Below are 22,107 nucleotides of genomic sequence, written 5' to 3' on the forward strand. Positions count from 1 at the left end.
TCATCTCTGCCTCTCAACCACATTCCAGAGAAGCTAGATTAGAAATGGAGCAGCTGGGACTCAGTCTAGAACTCTGATATGGGATGGCAGCATTACAAGCATGAGCTTTTTTAAAAAAAATTCTTTATTTTTTATGATGCAGCGCCTTCCCCTTCCATCTTCCCTTCCCCCCTGCATCCTCACACTGTTTGCCCCTATATTGTAACAATAGTTCAGTCCTTCAACAACAGTCACAAGTCCATCATTCTGTTTAAGTGTCTACTGACATTGTAGATATAGAGAATGGTACAAAGTCCAGCATTCTAGTGTCAAAATCTGTTTAATAGTTTCATTGGGAGTCTATTTTTTATTCAGAAGTAGGGATGCATACTGCAATGTATATCTACTGCATGATATACTTGCCTCCATTATACAGATCCTATAGATAAATACATGTATATACATGCTTACCTATATATGTGTGTGTTAATGTATATACTTACCTACATATATGTGTGTATATGTGTGTGTTAATACAAGCATTAACTTAATCTGTGCCCCTTCCAGTATCCACCCAAAAAGAGAACTCTTACGTGCTGTTCATGGAAGAGTCAATTAGTACAGCCACTAAGGAGATTCTTTGGAAAACTAGAGATAGAACTCCCTTGTGATCCTGCAATCTCACTATAAATTCCTCCCTCTTTTCCCTTGTGCTGTGCCTGTGTTTTGAACAAAATAAAAATGGAAATACATGAGTGATGTGAAAAGCTCAAGGAAAGGAAGAAGTCATCAGAGGATAGTAAATACCTCATGCTTTGTCCATATACTTCACAGTCCTTATCTTGAGACATACATTCCATCACTTCTGCCTCCTCCCTTTTCCTCTCTCTATCATCCTTTTCATACCCTTATCTACACAACTCAAAGTCCTACCATGTTTCTTCATGGCCCAACTTAAACTGCACCTTACTGTTGATGTTGAACATGTTTAAACTTTGAGAAATATTGCAAATACACCTTAAAAGCAAAAGAGGAGTTAAACATCTTAGGGCACAGAGTTCCTTAGTGATCTGCAGTCCTCACTGTAGAGGTAAGTTAACTAGCAGCACATTGTGTTCTGGTTGTCAGGAGGGATGTTAGCTTCTTACATGTGGATTATTGTATAGTAAAGACAATTACATACATATATCTAATGCTTTCCTTAAACTTAAATTTCAAAAATTGATAAATTTGATTTTCATTTTATTTTTCACAAAACACTCTTGGAGAGATACTACCTTAAGTGTGGTTGGAAACATTTTTAAATTGAGTGTTTCAAACTATTTTGCCTTTCAACAGATATTTAAGTATATATAGCATTTTTTCCGTGCAAATCATCTATCTTTAATTGTAAATCCTTTTTTCAAACTGAAAGAACAATAGAACATATGGCAAACACTAGAAATGTTTTCATAGCAGTGGGAAATGTGTCTAATGATTACAAATATTTTTCACCCTGAAAAGGATTCCAAACAGGGAGGTATGGATTTTCAAACAGAATTAAATGCTCCTCATGTGAAAATTAAGGACCCAACATCTCACCCTGGTTCTGTTCTTGAAAACAGTGAAGGAAGATTCTTTACAAAAGTTCTGCTGCCTCAGCCCTGGGAACCTGCATTGGTAAGCACTAATACTTAGACACTATAAAAAGAAAATATATTTACTGAGAATATTTAGAACTATACAATTTTTTTGTGTGTATGTGTGTATCTGGACTTTATTTCCCACAGTTTTTTCAAGGTTTATCCCTGTTGCAGTATATATTGCAGCTTTGTAAGTTTTATTTGCTAGATAATATTCTATTATATTAAAAAAATTCTATTATATAGATGTATCACATTTTATTTATTATCCATCAGTTGATGGGCATTTGGGTTGCTTCCACTTAAATGTGTAATTTTTTGCCTTAGTTTTTTTTACATATATTTTAATTTTGAATTTTGAATTATGTGGTACAATTTCATATAGGCTGGGATTCCCCTCCAAACTCCCAACCCCCAACAGATTTTTCCCATTTTACTACAATGGTCTTGTCCTTCATAAGGAATCATAATTCTATCAGTATCTTATTTAAATGTACCCCAACTTTGCTGATACAGACAATGTGGTAGACCCCATATTCCATCACTATACATTTCCATAATCGAGAAGCCGTGAAACAAGGTCAGCAACTGGTATGAGTTAAAACAACAGCCACATCATCAACAACAACAACAACAACATCAACAACAAATTACAGCACCATGAAAAACTCACCACTTAGTAACCAACACATGGATGACAAAAAGGAAACACAAAAGTCTCTTGGGAAAGATGATGCCACCATGTAATCCATGACTCAGTGATGGATTCGACAAGAGAAAAGAAATTATTTGGAATTAACAAAACTGAAATAAAAAACAGCAATACACATGGGATACAGCCAAACAGAAAACAGTATGGATCAGATTATTGAAGTTACACTTTCCATGCAGATTTCTTTATATAAGAGAGAACATATAGTATTTGTTCTTTTGTGATTGACTAATTTCACTGAGCATAATGATCTCTAGTTGGGACCACCTAGTTATAAATAGTATAATTTCATTCTTCTTAATAGCTGAATAATATTCCATGGAATCGATGTACCACAGTTTCTTTAACCACTCTTCTTTGGATGCACATTGGTTTGTTTCCATGTCTTTGTTATTGTGGATTGTGCTGCTGCAAATATAGGATTACAGATCCCCTTCTCATATGCAGATTTCACTTCTATTGGGTATATTCCTAGGAGCGGGATAGCTGGTTCATATGGCAGGTTTATTTGCAATTTTCCAAGTACTCTCCATACTGATTTCCATGGTGGTGTACTAGCCTACACTCCTATCAGCAGTGAAGGAGGGTGCCTTTCTCCCCACATCCACGCCAGCAGTTGCTGTTACTTGAGTTCTGAATGTAGACCAGTCTCACTGGTGGTACCTCAACGTGGTTTTCATTTGTATCTGATGGCTAGGGAGCCTGAGCATCTTTTCATATGTCTGTTAGCCATTTGAATCTGTTCTTTTGAAAAATGTCTGTTCATTTCCTTTGCCTGTTGTGTTATAGGGATTTTTTTGTTTTGTGTTGTTTTACTTGCTGTCCCTGGGTTTCTAAAGCTCTTTGTAAATCCTGGATATTAGTCATTTGTGTATTGTGCAGTGTGCAAAATTTTTCTCCCATTCTGTTAGTTGCTTCCTCACGTTGTTAATTGTTTCTTTTGCTGTACAGAAGCTTTTTAGTTTGATGTCCCATTTGTTCATTTTGGCTTTGATTGCCTTTGCTTTTGGTGTCTTTTCTAAGAAGTGTTTCCCTGTTCTTGGAGTGTGCTTCCTATGTTTTCCTTTAATAATTTGATGGTTTCTGGTTGTAGATTTAGGTCCTTGATCCATTTAGAGTTGATTTTCATAATATGTGACAGGTGTGGTTCTTGCTTAATTTTGCAAGCTGCTATCCAGTTGTCCCAACAGCATTTGTTGAATAGTCCAGAGTTTTTGCCTGGATTGTTTTCAGTTTTCTTGTCAAAGATCAGTTAACTATACATGTGTGGGCTCCCTTTAAATGTGTAATTTTCTACCATATCTAGGAGTAAAGTAAAAGGAAGCTGTATACTTAATAGTTATGTACATTCTGATGTGTTTAAAATTGGACACTTGACAACTGTGTCACTGGAACCATGAGGAGATAGATACTGAGTTTGAATGGAAAGTTCAAGTGGTTTATGGAGGGGGTGACTAACACCTGAGAAGGGGAGCAGCAAGGAAGCAGAGTGAACAGGAGCGCCTGTTTTCACTGCAGAGCCGACTGAAGCTCTGTCCCAGAGGAGTTTGGACCAAAGATTGTCCATTAGGAAAGTGTCATGTCGGTCTGCTAGGCCCAGACTTTGGCTGGGCACGTCCTGAGATGATGGTGCCCTCCACATGGAGGTAGAAGCAGGTTTGACAGCTCCCGGGGCGCAGGTTATTGGCTGATCCAGAACAGCACGCTCTGTGCAGCGAGATCTGAGCAGAGCTCCCAAAGCTGCCACAGTGTTGGAATAAGCATAGCTCTCTCTGCGTATCTCTTACTCTTTGGACACCATACATTCTGTTTATACAAGCTATTTGTAGTCTTTGCACAACAATCCCTGATACTAGAATAACCCTTGTTGTTCAGATAAAGACATTACAAGATCATACAGTTAATAAATTAGAGAACTGACATAGTGTACTGGACAAGTGTACCCACAAATTAAAAAAAATGTTCCCCCCGAGAGTATTCCAGATTACGCCTTGTACAAACACCTAGTTTAAGAGATTTTAAATCAGAAGGAAAAGAAAGAGTGGAAGAAAAGATAGGGAAAGAGAATCCTATCACAAACTTTTCTGTGTTTGCTGTGTTCAGGTTTTATCTCAGAGAGTTTAGCTCCCTCTGTCTTGCTCTTTCTCTCTACCTCTTTTTGTTGTTTATGTGAGTTTTTGTCTTTGTTTTTGTTTTTATCCTGGCATTGCTGTCTCAGATTTTTTCTATCTTGATGCCTGGCATACTTGTTCTCTTGGTTTCTCTCTCTGTCTCTGTGTTACACACACACACACACACACACACACACACACACACACACACACAGAGTGTTCTCTTTATTTAATCTTTGTGCTCACAGTCTAAGTTAGTGTGTCTGGCTTATCTGCCTTTCTTCTGTCTTTTCTGCTTCTGTTTTTCTCTTAGTTTTCTATCTTTCCCCACTTCCTCCTCCTCCGACCCTTCCCCGCAATGTTCCACTTCTTCCCCTCTTCCTCTGTTCCCTCCCCGTCTTCACTGTCACTCTCTTTAGTTCTTGGATTTGGTCTCCTTCTATCTTCATTCTGGTACTTATTCTTTCTTGATGTGTCCACTTGTCTCTACCTGATTCTTTACATTTCAGGAAACAGAAAACAAGTCTGCACTGTACTCCAGGAATCACACCGTTCTGAAAGCAAAATATCTGTTTCAGCAGTTAAAAAAGACAGTAACACCACGGTTGCCTAATTTAACACTCCAGCATTTTTTCCTAAATTGATAATAACTTCAAAGTATTCCTTAAAAAAAAGATTAATTTATTTGTTTATTTAATTGGTGGAGTGACATGGAGGAATGAAGAGAGAGAAATATGTATCTGTTGTTTCACTCCCCAGATGGCCAGAACAGCTCGGACTGGGCCGGGCTGCAGCTAGGATCCTGGAAGTCCTTCCAGGTTTCCCACATGAGTGGCAGGGACCCAAATATACTTGAATTCTCTCCACTTTTTTTCTCAGGCACATTAACAGTGAGCTGAATGGAGCAACCAGGACTCGAGCTAGCACTCTGTTACTGGATGCCAGCATTGCAATCTGCAGCTTAGCCTACTGCACCACGATGCCAGACCCTCAGAGTGTTCTTACATAGTTGTTATTCTACCTAGAGATCCCTTGGGAGTTGTTTGACCCAGCTGAGAAATAAAAATCCTTTTGTTTTCTATAAAATAAATTAAAATTAGCAGGTAGAAATTTTTACTGGTATTACATAGTATAATTTAGTCTACTAACTTTAAATCGTGATTTTACTATATTAAAATAGTGCATTTCTTTCTGCTATTCATTATCCTGTCTCATAAAACATTTATAGAGAACAAATTCCTCCACTACTGACAAGAAAAGTACAGACTTGTTAACAAGTACTCCAGCTTCAGAGACTGCTAGTTTTGTGGTAAGTGTTGGTATTTGTTGTTTGTAGTATCCGTTTTATGACTCCTCTCTCAGCTCTTCTGTTTTTGTCATTCTAGGGAATATTGCCTATAGAGAATAATATCTGTATTTTTCTGTTGTATATACAAACTTTCATTGGAAATATTTTGTGTAGTGCAATACATGTAATGGAGAAGGAAGAATTTTATAATATTAATGAGGATTCTTTTTTTATTCCCTTACTTATTGCAAAATATATATAAAATGAATTTGGAACTTTAGCCATTTTAAATGCCCTGTGTGAGTACATTCACATTATTGTGCACCTTACAACAGCAACTATCTCTGTAACTTTTTTTTATGGTGCAAAACTGAAACCCTAGACTTTTAAAGACAGTAACTCTGTATTAGACCCTTCTCCAGCCCCAGTAACCACCACTCTATCTCTATGAGCTTGACTGCTCTCAGTATCTCATGCCTGTGGAATCCTGTAGTAACTGTCCTTTTATGACTACCATATTCCACCTAGCACGATGTCTTCGGTTCATCCACACTTGAGATTCTTCTGCACACAGCAAGTGTCTTCTTTTTTGAGATTGAATAACATCACCTATGTGTGTATGACATAGTTTGTTTATCCAATCGTCAATTGCTGGACACTTTATTTACTTCCTCCTTTCAGCAATTACAAATAATACCGCTCTCTCAACATGGCCGTACAAATATCTGCATCAGTGTTTGCTTTCAATCCTCTTGAGTGTATGTACAGAAGTGGAATTTCTAGGTGACATAGTAGTTCCATTCGTACTTTTGTTGAGAAGCTGCCATACTGTTTTCCATTGTTATGCTATTTTGCATTGTCCCTGCCAAGCTGCAAAGGTCCCTTTTTTTCTATCCCACTACTTGCTGCTTTATGGTGTTTTTCCCCCATTATGGTTTTCATTTGCATTTCCCTAATAGTCAGTGATATTGACCATCTTTTCGTATGCTTTTCAGCCATTTATATATCTTCTTTGAAGAAATAGCCATGTCATTTGCTCATTTTTTAATCAGATTGTTCATTGTTGAGTTATAGGAGTTATTTATATATTTATATTATGTATTTATATATATTATTTATATATTCTAAATATTAATCTATTATCAGATCTATGATTTGCAAGTATTTTCTCTCCTACTATGATTGTCTTTTTACTCTGATGCACAAATGTTTTTCATTTTAATATAATCCAGTTTATTAACTTTGTTTTGTTGCCTCTGCTTTTGGTGTCGTAGACAAGAAACCATCTCCACATCCACTGTTATGAAGTCTGTGTCATATAATTACCTCTAAAAGGGTTTTTTTTCTTATATCTACTTCCAAGAGTTTTACAACTTTTCCCGAACAGGATTCATTTAGGTTCATCTAAACAGTGGGACTAACTCTTGTTCAAAGGGTAGCAGCTGCAGGTGTTCCTTTTCAGTGGGAGCAGCCCCAACGGAAGTCTGTGTTGTAACCACATAGCGGTGTGGGGGCAGCTCATATGCAAGACTCTTTTGTGACAACACATAGACACAACTTCAAAGGTGCCCACAAGGAGCATGCCAACTACAAGAGTCCTTGGCCTCCGGGAACCCAAAGCATATTATGTTTTATAGCATTATTTAACAGTAAATTTGTTATTCACCCAGAGGCATAATTTTCAGTGGGAATTTTATACCACAGGAGATAGTGTGGAGTGATAGACTGGCATTTTTACCCTTCTTGTAGCAAAATTACAGCATTAACCAAAGATCAGATAGATGCTGTTGCTGTGAGAAAGAGCTTTGTTAACACTCTGTTTACAGTCCTTTCAGTGTTCTGAGAATTAATGGTTTTTTTCCACAAAATATGTGCCTTATTTAGTGTTACAATCTCTAGATAAGGATTAAATGTGCCAAATTGATTTTTTTTTTCCTGAAGAACAAATTTATTGACAATTTTATAAATACTAATACCTTTTTAAATTGAGTTATTGCTCATATTTTATAAAATTCAACATGCCAAAGTGTGTCAATCAGTGATTTTTAGTGTACCCACAAGGCTATATGATATCTTACAATAGAATTCAAAAATAGTTTCATCACACCATTAGCACACACCTGCATCCCCCAATTCCAATTTCCAGTCCCTGGAAATTACTGCCTTGTTTTCTGTCTCTGTATTAGTTCTTTCTGGTTCTTCATAAGCGGAGTCATATAATATTGTGGCCTTTTGTTTCTGACTTCTTTCTGTTGGCATAAAGTTTTGAAGTTCATCCATTTTGTAGCAAGTATCTATTTTATTGCTCTTATAATTGAATTGATATTTCACTGTGTAGATATGCTATATTTTGTTTACCAATTAGTTTATGGGTTATTCATGTTATTTCTGCTTATTATCTGTGAGGAATAATAATGCTGCTAAGAAAATCTGTGTATATTTTTGTAAAAATATGTGGGGATTATTTCAGAAAATTGTTTTTATTGCAAAGTCAGATATACACAGAAGAGGAGAGACAGATATCTTCCGTCCTCTGATTCACTCCCCAAGTGGCCGCAATGGCCAGAGCTGAGCTGATCCAAAGCCAGGAGCCCAGAGTCTACTCTGGATTTCCCACACAGGTGCAGGGTCCCAAAGCTTTGTGCTGTCCTCCACTGCTTTCCTAAGCCACAAATATGAAGCTGGATGGGAAGCGGGGCTGCCAGGATTAGAACTGGCACCCATATGGATCCTGGCGTGTGAAAGGTGAGAACATTAGCCACTAGATTACTGCTCCAGGCCAGGAAATATGTGTTTTTACTTTACTTTGGTGTATACCCAGAAGTAGAGGTAGAGCTTCTGACACATGTGACAATTATGTATTTAATCCTACTTTTGTAGTGGGCTTCACTGAGATATATTGCATATATCATACAATTCTACTTAAAGCGTACTATTTAGTGAGTTTTAAGATTCAGATATATATTCTGTAATTATTACAGCTAATTTTACTTTATTTTTATTATTTTTATTAGTATTGAGGAAGAGAAGCAAAGTTTCCATCTCTGGTTCACAATGTCTCACAGCAAGAGTTGTTGTGGACAGGAGTGCAGGATCAGCACGTGGGTGGCAGGAGCCAGAGTCAGCAGCCTGAGTGGAGTGTTGACTCTAGTGCTCTGATATGGAACAGCAGCATCTCAACCTCTTAGCCAAGCACCTGCCTCAGCCACAGGCACTTTTAGAACTTTTAAAATCACTATACCTTTTTTAAAAAATCCCATGCTCTTTAATTAATATTGCCCTTGCTCCTCTATCCTATTTCTCGGCCCCAAGCAAGCATTAATATATTTCATACCTCTGTAAATGTTCTTGTTCTGGGCATTTCATGTACGTGGCATCATATGTATGTAGTCTTTTGTGATTGATTTTTTCCATTAATGCAACATTTCCAAGGTTCATCCGTATATTAGCAGGTTTCAGTACTTCATTCCTTTCAGAATGACGCTACTATAGTAGTGTCCATTTTGGCTATTTCCATTTTTGGCTGTTATGAATGATGTTGCTAGAAGCAAAAGTTTTCATTTGTTTTGGCGAAATGCCTAGAACAGAATTGCCTGAATTGTATATTCACTCATTTGAGGAACTGTCAGACTATTTTCTAGTGTATCTGAGTAAGTTCACATTCCCAACAATAGTGTATGCATATTCTGATTTCTCTGATGATTCTCACCAATACTTCTTGTCATTTATCTTTTCAGTGTGAAATTATTTCTCTTTGTGATTCGAGTTTAGCCTTATTTGCCTTTTGTATTTTTTCTTTGGAGAAATGTCTGTTGAAGAATCCTGTGTCCATTTTATAATGAAGTTATTTGTCTTTTGATGACTGAGTTATAAGTGACCCTTACATATTCTAGATGCTACACCCCTATCAGATAGATGCTTTGCAAATATTTTCTTCCCATTTAGTGGATAAATACCAGTATCTTGTAACAAATAAAAATAATATTGGTAATACCTAATGTCTTGATATTTTAAGATTCAAGTTTTTTTTAACAAATTAATTTGGGATAAATTGCTCTTTGGTTCATTTCACACTTTGCTGCTACCAAAGGAGGTGTATAGATCCATTCTGAGCTGTCAGTCCTTAGGGGCTGCCCTAAAAACACCCACTTCATGAAAGACTTCTGGGAGATCTACGTTTGCCATGATCTCATTTTAATGTGAGCCTATGATTATTCTAAAATACAGATAGAAAAGCATGAACTTTTTCTTCCTGCTGGGAGGAAGAAGAGCTCAATTGGGCAGGACCTTCTTCTCCCAGATGCCACCCACCCCCCATCTGAATCCAAATAAGGCATCCATGCATTTGGTCTGGCCTAGGTTCAGGCCACAGTACCCTAGTCAGATATAACTGGTCAGCTTGTCAAGACCTTCTCAATCCTCACCTACAACATAAGAATCATGACTCTAGTTTTCAGTATTTGCAGCATGACACCAGAAATATGTGGTGATTTTAGTAACCTGTTAGAGATATAGCTAGATATGGCTTAGAAGAGAGTTGTATTTTAGAGGTCGAGATTTTTTAAATCTGGTGTTTGATTTCTAAGCAAAAAGAAGATAAACACAGAACACGAGGGAAAATTTGTGTTACACGAAGGGGTAGGGAAATTTATTCTAGGAAGTGTGGTTGCTGGGTAGATAACTTTTATTTATTAGGCATTTGAAAAATATTTATTAGAAGAATGAGCAGAAAATTTGTGCTGTAACAAAAATTCCTACTTAAAAAATAGACTTCAAAGAGGAATTATGGTGGAGTCGGTTAACCTGCCACTTAGGTTACCTGCACAGCATAGAGTGACTGGTTTGAGTTTCAACTATTCTGTACTTCCAATCTGTTTTCCTGCTAATGCACCTTGGAGGCAGTGGATAGTGGTCCAAAGTAGTTGAGCTTCTTCAATCCATGTGACAGAGCCTGATGGAGATCCTTGGTCCTGGCTTCAGCCTGGTCTGCTTTGCTTGTTGCAGGCATTTGGGGAGTGAACCAGCGGGTGAAAGGTTTGTTTTGTTTTGTTTTGTTTTTGTCTCTCCCTATGTCTCTGTCATTCTGCCTTTCAAATAAGTAACTAATTTTTAAAGTAATAACACTAAAGCAAAAGAGTATCATAACTTTTTTAGGATAGATTTGTTCATAGTTACACTTGAATTTTACTGATAATTTATTTATTTTAATTTGAAAGGCAGATTTTACAGAGAGAAGAGAGACACAGGAGGGTTTCCCATCTTGGGTTTACTCCCCAAGTGGCTGCAATGGCTGAAGCTGAAGCAATCTGAAGCCAGGAGACAGGAGCTTCTTCCTGGTATACTATGTGGGTGCAGGGGCCCAAAGACTTGCGCCATGATCTGCTGCTTTCCTAGGCCATACATAGAGATCTGGATTGGAAGTGGAGCAGCTGGGATATGAACCCATATGGAATGCTGGTGCCACAGGTGGAGGATTAGCTTTGCTGTATTACTGACTGGTCCCCAAAGCTTGCAATTTTTGAAGAATACTTTCCAAGTGTCAGTAACTATACTTCCCAAGTCCAAAAGAAAATAAGGTATTATTTTCAACTTTAATTACTTAAAAAATTGCTTTGTAACTTTTTTTTCTCAAGGAGTAATATGTTCTTTTATAGATTGATTTGTCCTCGGTACAAAAAGCATCTTCCGAAGAACTGTGTCCAAATGTTAGCACTTATGTTAATTCAGATGAAATTGTTCCTGTATCGAGTTTGCAAGAAACTTCTTCAAATGAGGTAGCATTTTCAAATTGTCCTTGAATTGCTAAAAGAAATAACTATTGTTTTATTAGATACACGGTGTATTAGATATTCATAAATGTGTAACTTAGTTGATGCTAAATCATTTACTAGCGTTTGAAGAAGAGTCACATGTCATGATGTTTTTATCTCATTATTCAAAGGATCTTATAGTTTTAGGTGTTTAATCCTTTTTTAGAAAATATTTTAATATGATGTTAGGTAAGAGTCCACATCCTTTCTTTTGTTTGTGGATATCCACTTTCCCAAACACTTATTTATTAAAGGGAGTGTCATTTCCATCGCTGAGTAGTCTTGGAACCTTTGTCAAGTTATTTAACCATGTGTTCCAGATTAATTTGGGGTCTCTCCATTCCATTTGTTTATCTCGCGTTTCTTCAATGCCAACATCATATTGTTTGATTACTGTAACTTTCTAGCAGATTTTAAAACCAGGAAGTGTGCATCCTCTAGGTCTGTTGTTTTTTCAGATTATTTTGGCATCTGGGGTCACTTGAGATTTCAAAATTTTAGGGTGGATTCTTTTGTTTTTTGAAGAGAATGACATTGGAATTTTTTATAAGGATTTATTTATTTTTATTGAAAAGTCAGATATACACAGAAGAGGAGAGACAGAGAGGAAGATCTTCCATTCGCTGATTCACTCCCCAAGTGGCCGCAACGGCCAGAGCTGAGCCAATTCAAAGTCAGGAGCTTCTTCTGGGTCTCCCACACGGGCGCAGAATCCTACAGCTTTAAGCCATCCTCGACTGCTTTCCCAGGCCAAAAGCAGGGAGCTGGATGAGAAGTGGGACAACCAGGACAAGAACTGGCTTCCATATGGGATTCCTGGTACATGGAAGGTGAAGACTTTAGCTCCTAGGCTACTGCACCAGGCCTGACATTGAAATTTTGAGATTGGGCCCAGCGGCGTGGCCTAGTGACTAAAGTCCTCACCTAAACATGCCAGGATCCCATGTGGGCGCTGGTTCTAATCCCGGCAGCTCTGCTTCCCATCCAGCTCCCTGCTTGTGGGCTGGGAAGGCAGTCAAGAATGGCCCAAAGCCTTGGGACCCTGTACCCACGTGGGAGACCTGGAGGAGGTTCCTGGCTCCTGGCTTCAGATTGGCACAGCACCGGCCGTTGTGGTCAATTGGAGAGTGAATCAATGGACAGAAGATCTTCCTCTCTATCTCTGCTCCTCTCTATATATCTGACTTTGTAATAAAAATAAATAAATCTTTAAAAAAGAAATTTTGAGATTTCATTGAGTCTGTAGATTTTTTTGCTAATTGCATAGTAATATCGTAGTAATATTAAAAATTCTAATTCACAAATGTGGGTGTATTTCCAATTATTTATATCTTTGACTTTTTTTGGTGTTGTTTTAGTTTTCTTTTTCTTTCTTTTTTTTTTTTTTTTTTTTGGATTAGCTGTTTGAAAGGGAGAGGGTGAGAGAGAGAAGAAAGAGAAGGAAGGAGAGTAGGAGGGAGGGAGAGGGAGAGAGAGAGAAAGATCTTCTATCCATTGGTTCACTCCCAAAATGTTGCTGAGCTGGGGCTGTGCCAGGCAGGAGCTAGGAGCTTCATCTGGGTCTCCCACATGGGTACCAGGAATCCAGGAATTTAGACCATCCTCTGCTTTCCCGGATGGATTTGCAGAGGGCTGAACTGGAAGTAGAGCAGCCAGGACTTTAAGCAGCATTGGAGGCTGTTTAATCTACTGCGTCACAACACCAGGATCTTTTATGTCTTTGTTAAGCCCTAAATATTGTTTTTGATACTATTAAAACGCATATGTTTTTGTAATTTTCTCTGAATTGTTTACTGTTGGTGGGTAAAATGCAAATAGTTTTTATGTGTCAACTTTATAACTTGATAAGTTGATGAATTCAGTTATTATAACAGTTTTTAAATTAAATCTTTGGGATTTTATGTATATAAAAGCATATCATCTGTGAACAGCGATAATTTACTTCTTTATTCCCGATTCAGGTGCACCCCTCCACCCTCTTCCATATACAAATTCCTCTGGCTAGAACTGCCAGTACTATGCTGAAAAAATGGCATCCTTCCCCTTCTCCTCACTTAGCGGAAAAAGCTTCCAGACTCTCACCATGGAGTATGATGTTTGTTATGCAGTTTCCGCATGAGTTTTGTTTTTGTTGAGATAGTTTCTTTCAGTTGCTGCTTTGTTGAGTGTTTTTGTCATTAAAAGGTTAGGGTTTTGTGCAATGCTGTGTCTGCATCAGTTGAAATGCTCACTTCCTCTCATTATTCTGCTCTGTGTGGTGTATCATATTGCTTCCCTATGATAAGCTATACTTGCACTGTAGGAATTAAGCTCATTTGGTCATGGTCTGCCATCTCTTTAATATGCTTCTAAATTCAAATTTCTAGCACGTTGTTGATGATTTGCACATCAGTGTTCATGGGAGGAGGAGGGTTTACCAGCCTACAGTTTTCTTGTAGTGTCTGACTTTGTTTAGCTTTGGATAATGTTGGTCTCATTAAATTAATTCTTAAATATCCCTGCTTCAGTTTTTTGGAAAAATTTACTCTGACTCATGCATGCACTGGTGGATGCAGTTGTTTAGCCTAGCCTGGCTCTTCCCCTAACTTGCAGCCCCATTTAGCCTGGTCTTCCCCCAGTCCCAGGCACCATGTTCACCAGCAGGAGCAGTAGCCCAGCATGGGAGTCCTTGCTGCCACCCTACCGAGCTTGCCCCCTCCCCTTCCCAACCCCCAGATCTTACGTGTGCTGGTGGGTGCTGTGGCATGGGTCACCTCACCTTGGCATTTGGCAGCGGGTGCTGTAGCCTTGGCTGGCTTGACCTGCCTTTTTTTTTTTTTTTTTTTTTTTTGCTTTCACTCCTTAATGATATTTCATGTAGCTACAGAATTTTAGGTGGCAGTTTTTCCCTTTAAGTACTGGAAAGTATTGCCTTACTATTTTTTCACTTGTGTTGTTTCTGATAAGAAATCTGACATTATCTGTTTGTGCATGACACACCTGTATTTTCTTAAGAGTTTATCATTTTCACAAGGTAACCAAAGGAAAAGCACTACAGTGTTTCTGCTTGAGCTGGGGAGGATCCCTTGGCCAGGGCCAGCATTTTAGTATAATGCACTGCTTGCATTGTTGTCATCTTCAATGGGCACCGCTTTGTGTCCTGCATGCTCTGCTTTTGATACAGCTCCTTGCTAACATGCCGAGGAAAGCAGAGAAGTGGTCTAAGTTCTTGAATTCCTGCCACAGTATGGGAGACCTATGTTAGATAAAGTTTCTGACTAATGGATTCAGCCTGGCTCAGCTCTTGCCTTTGTGACCATTTGGAGAATAAAAGATGTCCCTTTTTCTTTCTCTCTAACTCTGACTTTAAAATAAAAATAAATGAATAAATGTCTTTCAAAAATATTGTTACTAGAACAACGAAAGTTCATTTCTTACTCAGGCTATGTTTTCATTGAGTTGATTATACATTGTAACTGACAGACTAGTCACCACTTTTTTTTAAAAGATTTATTTTATCTTTATTAGAAAGTCAGATATACAGAGAGGAGGAGAGACAGAGAGGAAGATCTTCCATCTGATGATTCACTCCCCAAGCAGCTGCAACAGTCAGAGCCGCACTGATCCAAAACCAGGAGCCAGGAGCTTCTTCCGGATCTCTCACATGGGTGCAGGGTCCCAAGGCTTTGGGCCATCCTTGACTGCTTTCCCAGGCCACAAGCAGGGAGCTGGATGGGAAGTGGGGTCTCAGGGATTAGAACCGGCGCCCATACAGGATCCCAGCACATTCAAGGTGAGGACCCCAATTGCTAGGCTACCACACTAGGCCCGCCACCACTTTTAATGTTATTAAAAACCATGACACAGGAAGTAAAGAAAACTCTAAAAGACCTTTGTAAATTCACAATTAAATATCCTGGCATGGAAGTGATGCATATTACTTTTATCCACTTGTTGACCAGAAATAGTCACATAGTCTCACTGAATCACAAGAAAACTGGAAAGTTTGTGTTCTCCAGGAAAAAAAAAAATAAATCTTTATTTGAAAGCCAGTGAAGTGGGGAGAGTGGGAGACAGAGGGAGAGAAATCTTTGATCCACCAGTTTGATTCCCCCAAAGCCCACAATTATCCTACGAGACTGGGCCAAACCAAAACTGGGATCCAGGAACTCAGTCTAAGTTTCCCACGTAGGTGGCAAAGATCTAACTCCTGACCATTACTGCTGCCTCAAAGGGTGCACGTTACCGGGAAGCTGGGATTGAGAGCAGAGCCAAAAATCAAACCCAGTCATTTGCATACGGCATGTGGGGCCCCAACACAGAGTCTTACCTCCTATGCCAAATGCCTGCCTCCATTTTAACCCTGATTTGGTCTTATGAATCTGCAGCTTCACATCTTTCATCAGTTTGTGAAAATTTCTCAATTATCATCTGTTGTATTCTCTCTGGAACAGTAGAGTAGCATGTGCTAAGCCTCGGTCCATTTTCTGTATCTTTTACCCTACCCTCTCTTTAATGTTTTTCAATTTGTTCTTACTCTATAATTTTCTCAATAATTCTATGTTAATCTTTGTTGCTTAATCTTCAGTTGAATTCATTGTTCATTTTAACAAGGTCTGGTTGCTTCTGTATCAAATCTGCTTTTCCATTGCTTATAGTCTCTTATAATTTGTTCATCATTAAGATTTTATTATTTTTAAATTATTTTGCAAATTATTACTCTTTTCTGAATTACTGATTGCACTATTTACTATTCAAGGGTCAAACCCATTCCTTGTTTGATACGCAGTCTTATGCCTGGTAACCTGAGTTCTCCTAAGTTTGATATGTCCTTGATTGTTGTTATAATGAAACTTTAAGAGGAGGTGAAATTTATTTTGTTCTTATTTTTGCCTGAAACTATTCTGAGTAGAATCTTGAAGAACAACTCTTCCTGCTCTTGACTCTGCCTCTGATCATATGTGTACTTGATCTTATTGGATGGGATTTGTGTGGTTCTAAACTGAGAATGCCATCTTTCTATGAAGATTTATGTCTGTTGCTTCTACCAAGAGCTTTATCTAGGACTGAGCATCACAATGGGAACATAACTACCTTTTGCTTGTTTTTAAAGATTATTTTTTTTCTTTATTTAGAAAGTAAAGTGACAGAGAGGAAAAGTCGGAAAGAGATCTTCCATCTGCTGGTTCATTCCCCCATTGGCCACAATGGCCAAACCTGGATCATGCCAAAGCTAGGACTGGAGAATTCTAATCAGGTCTTTCTTAGTGGCAGGAACCTCTGGACTTGGGTCCTCTTCCATTGGCTTCCCAGCTGCCTTACCAGGGAACCGGATTGGAAGCAGAGCAGCTGTGATTCAAACTGGTGCTTCTATAAACTACGCTGATGTCACAGAAAGTGGCTTTGGCTGCTGCACCAAAATGCCAGCCGTTATCTAACTACCTTTGAAAAATAATGTTAAAGAAATTGAGAGGCTGAGACAAGAGAGAGAGGGAGAGGGAGAGAGAGAGAGAGAGAGAGAGAAAGAGAGAGAGAGAGTAGGTGAGTAAAACAGAGAGCAGGGAAACATACTCTCTACACTGGCCCACCTGCCAAATTCCCAGATGCCCAGGTGTGAACTACAGTTCTCCTGTGTGGGTAGCAGGGATGCCATTTCCCAAGCTATCATCACTGTCTCCGAGGTCTGCATTAACAAGGAGCTAGAGTCAAAAGCCTGAGCCAGATACCAAACCCAGGCACTCTGATGTGGGTCATGGGCATCTTAACCACTAGACTAAGTGTCTGCCCTTGCGCTAGCTGCTTTTAAAGATTCTTAGTGTCAGAATCTTGGGTGTCATATTCCCTTAACCCTGATAGCCCGTTCATAGTGCTCTTGTCTGAGTTGATCGGTGTGTCTAGGGGCAGGAAATCAATTGCCTGGCAAGGCTGGGACTTCTGATTACCTGGAGCTGAGAAGTGTTATCATTTCCACCTGATTATAAGGAAGAAGCCGTGTGCAGGCTGGGAGAGTGGTTGATTCAGCTAAGAATATAAAGTAAGTGATGTGCAGGAAAATATCAAATCTATCAAAAAAGATAATGTGAATTTTATAATAGAAATATATATAGCATTTATCTAAAATGGGAAAATCTCATAATAAGAAATTTGAGTTCTAAGAAATAAGATATACCATTTCTGAATGAAGATATAATATTTATTTATTTTAGAGGTTGCTTGATAGAAAATTGATGAAATTTAAATTTTTGCTTTAACTCCAGTCATGCTTACTTTCCCTCCTACTTTGGAGTGCTTGAATCTCAACTCTACCATTACTTACTATGTATTACTGTGTAAGTTATCTAATCTCTCTGAAACTCAGTTTCCTTATTTATAAAATGGGTGTATTTTAATGTCTTGCCTGGTTCTTGTAGTAAATGAGCAAACACTCATTTTTAAAAAATTATTTATTTTTATTTGACAGAATTACAGGGAAGGGCCCGGCACGGTGGCTAGAGGCTAAAGTCCTCGCCTTGAATGCACTGGGATTCCATATGAGCATTGGTTCAAATCCCAGCAGCTCCACTTCCCATCCAGCTCCCTGCTTGTGGGCTGGGAAGGCAGTCAAGAATGGCCCAAAGCCTTGGGACCCTGTACCCACGTGGGAGACCTGGAAGAGATTCCTGGCTCCTGGCTTCAGATCAGTGCAGCACTGGTTGTTGTGGTCACTCTCTCCTCCTGTCTCTATATCTGACTTGCAATAAAAATAAATAAATCTTAAACAAAATTATTTCAGGGAAAGGGAAGAGACAGAAAGAGTTCATCTGTTTGCTGGCTCACTCTACAAACAGCTGCCATAGCCAGAGCTGGGCAGGTCCGAAGCTGGGAGTTAGGAGCTTCTTCTGGGTCTCCTGTTGGGGAGCAGAGCCCAAGGATATGGGCCATCCTGCAGTGCTTTCCCGGGCCCTTAGCAGGGTGCTGTGTCAGAATGGAGCAGCCAGGGAACAAGCTGCTGTCTGTGTGGGAGGTCAGTGGCACAGGCAGAGAATTAGACTTGTATGCCACAGTGCCAGTCCCACACGAGCAAATGTTTTAAAACAAATTCAGTGCCTGGAGATGGATTAAGCAGTTTATACATGATTGCTATTATTAATATCTATGAATTACAGTTACTGAAATTATTTGCTTTTTAAGTAAAGCAGTTATAAACACAGTGCCTAGAGGAATCATGCAATATCTGCTTTTCCTATTTTTTTTTCAGTTTCCTTCAAATGTATCAGAAGTATGTTGTATTATTAGGGCATCACCAGGAACTAGACAAGTGAAAAGTAAACGTATTATTGTAAAGAAGAAAACATATTCGCCTCCCAAAGGTATTCCTCAAGGTATGTACTGTGAAGGCAGAGCATAGCTTTGGAATGATACTAATTTTTTAAACTGTAAATTCCATGTGTACAAAAGAAATTCAGCTTTAAATTGTATTCTGAAAGTTCTTCCACAGATAGGAATGGTAAGGTTTTCATAAAGTTGAGTATCTTTTAAGACAAACATTTCATCTTTTGAAAAATTAGTTTATGACATTGATTTACAATATGCTTATTGCATGTATCTACTCTTAAGGCAATTTGAAGTTTAATCTTTTGGGGATTTCATTCTGGGTAGCATTCTTTTTAAAGTTGTGGAGATGTTTTTGTGTTCACCCAACATTGGTTGAGCACTTCCTCTGTAAACGACACTATTCTAAGACCCTTGTTCTACCTCACTTGTTTCTCAGTATGACTACGTAATGGGATATGTACTATCGTCCTCATTTTACATAGTAAGCTTCAGGTTGGAAGTAGTTTTCCCTTGATCTAGTCATACTCCTACCAAGAGGTAGACTGGAACTCAATATTATAACTTATTTAACCTCCAAATTAGTTTTTTCGGTGATATTTCCCTCATTGCATTTCAGCCACTGCATCAAATTACTCAGTGGAGCTTTAGAACTTTTTTGAGTAAGCAGCCAATGAAGCAATTGAAGTCTAGTAATTATGTACAGCTTCAACTAAGTTGTATACTCCTGATTCTTCATTTTCTCCACACTGTTTGCCTTTGGTACTGTCTCTCTCTCTCTCTCTTATCTTCTCTGCTCTAAACTATGTGAATAAATAATTAACAATAAAGCTCTACTACTGATATAATTTATAATACTAACCTTTCATAACCCTTGGGTTATAAAATGTTAAGGGCAAAGACCACATACTAAATGTCTATATCTCTAATAACAGTAGTGTAGTGGGAGGAAATGGCAGATGTCTGAATCAGCATCATAGCAAAGAATCAGGGCCAGTAGTAGACATGTGTGGGTGTGAGACAGTGTGTGCAGTCACATGCCTTATGGCAATGTTTGCATCAACAATGGACTGTATCTATGATGGTAGTCCCATAAGGACATATCACCTAGTGACATTACAGCCATCTTAGTTTGTTAAAATATACTCCATGATGTTTACACAATGACAGCATTGCTTAATAACATGTTTCTCATAGCAAAACCCTGTTGTTTAGTGACATAATTGTTAACAAACATGTGTATGTGTGTGTACTTATCTACATGCATATATGTATATGTAAAGATTAATTTCAAGGAATTGACTTACATAGTTCTGGTGCCTGGTTGGTCAAATTTAAAAACTGTGAGCCTGGGCCTGGTGTGGTAGCCTAGTGGCTAAAGTCCTTTCCTTGCACACACTGGGATCCCATATGGGTGCTGGTTCTAATCCCTGAGGCTCTGCTTCCCATCCAGTTCCCTGCTTGTGGCTTGGGAAAGCAGTTGAGGACATCCCAAAGCCTTGGGACCCTGCTCTCGCGTGGGAGACCCTGAGGGGGCTCTGGGCTCCTGGCTTCGTAGGAGATCCAGAGGAGTTTCCAGCCACCTGGCTTTGGATTGGCTCAGCTCCAGCCATTGTGGCTGCTTGGGGAGAGAATCAGTGGACGAAAGATCTTCCTCTTTCTCTCTCCTCTCTGTATAGCTGATTTTCCAATTAAAAAAAAAAAAGCAAACAAACAGAAAAAAACCAAAATTGTGGGCCTGCTGGCAGGCTGGAAACTCAACAGGAGCTGATGATGTAGATCACAAACAGATATCTTCTTCAGAAAAATGCAGTCTTCCTCTTAAGGTCTTTCAAGCGAGTGGATGGTATCTGCTCACATTATCCAGGATAATCTCATTAAAGCCAACTGTTACAAATCTCAACAACATTTATAAAATACCTTCACAGCAACACATAGACTAGTGTGTGAATAGTTGTGTAGTACAGCCTAATGGTTCTAGCTACCCCTTAAGAGTTACGCATTCATTTAAATACCTCTTAAGCCATACTTAATTTCTGAGCAAAGAAAAGTCATTTATCAGTTTAAAATGATATATCTTCCCCATACAAAACCAGAAATGTGTGATGCCTTCCCCAGAAGAGATGTAGGAGCTATGTGTGATATTCACTTTTCTCACTGATATTCTTTAACTTAAAAACTGTGATTAAAAAGTTATTATTAATACATATTACTTTTAAATGATAAGAAAATAAGATTTTCTTAAATCTTATTAAATGAATTAAATTATAAATTAAATAAAAACATTTTCATAACTAATCATGTCATTACCTTCTTTCACTGCCTAGTATATACTCCATCTTCTTCACTAAATATTTCAGATAATCATGGTGGATCCAAGCCTTCATTCCCGATAGCTTTGGACCATTAGTTGTCCTGCCTGGATTGAGTTAATATGATTTTCCATTAACCTTAACAATAGGATGTAATAATATTAAGAGATACTAAAGTTCAACACAGATGCACATTCTTACAGCTGTGATGGAATAATAGTTCAGCTTCTAATTGGCAGTCTGCATCAGTCACCTGAACCAACACTGTTGGCCTGTTGCCTTTGGATGAAAAGTCCAAAGTGACTGGATGAAATCTTATCTTCCCTGCCAGTAGGATTGCTTTTGTCTGGTGGAATCATTCCTTGATTTGAAACTGAGACCACCAGGCTGTCGGAGCAATAAAGTCATGGGAGGGGGAACCAAAATTACCAGTGCTACCATTTCCATTCATACCCCTTTTATTGCTGGCTGTGGGAGAAACAGCACCATACACTGGGATCATTCTGGAGAATTTGGCATTAACACTGGGAATTATTGCAGCCTAGCTGATGCTGCCTCTGAATCTTCAAAAAGACCTACCCTGCTGTCAGGCCAGGTGCATGACAGGGAACACCACAAGACTAGGGAATTCCACGCGTATAGACCCGTTGTGCAATGATTTTGCTGTGAAATGAGTGCTTTGAACAAAAGCAATGCTGTGTAGAGTACCATGGTCATGGCATTCTGTAAGTGTGTATGTGGTAGTTTTTGGAATTTTATGTACAGGGAAAGCAGATCTGTTTTGAGTATCAATTACAGTATGGACAAAACATATGATAAAGAGATCCCAGATAATCATCTTGTCACTAGAAATCTGCATGATTATCCCAAGGAGTTGCATACATTTGGGAACTCATTGTTGGTCTTTGCGGATGCTAAGCTGTGCACTCGGCAGTGATGGTTCCCCACTTGATGAGTGGAAGTCCTTGTTATTGACCCTGCAC

General features: G+C 38.7%; 1 protein-coding gene across 1 annotated transcript in view; it reads left to right on the forward strand.

Moving 5' to 3' along the window:
* The window catches only part of MEIKIN (meiotic kinetochore factor), a 67,715-nt gene that overhangs the window by 35,943 nt on the left and 9,665 nt on the right, over positions 1–22,107 (forward strand). The window contains exons 10-12 of the mRNA XM_058677813.1: positions 5,653–5,733; positions 11,367–11,486; positions 18,739–18,862. Of these exons, the coding sequence (XP_058533796.1) occupies positions 5,653–5,733; positions 11,367–11,486; positions 18,739–18,862 (325 nt within the window). The remainder of the gene's footprint in view (positions 1–5,652; positions 5,734–11,366; positions 11,487–18,738; positions 18,863–22,107) is intronic.

This window comes from Ochotona princeps, chromosome 19 (assembly GCF_030435755.1).
Source record: "Ochotona princeps isolate mOchPri1 chromosome 19, mOchPri1.hap1, whole genome shotgun sequence".
NCBI classification, from domain to species: Eukaryota; Metazoa; Chordata; class Mammalia; order Lagomorpha; family Ochotonidae; genus Ochotona; species Ochotona princeps.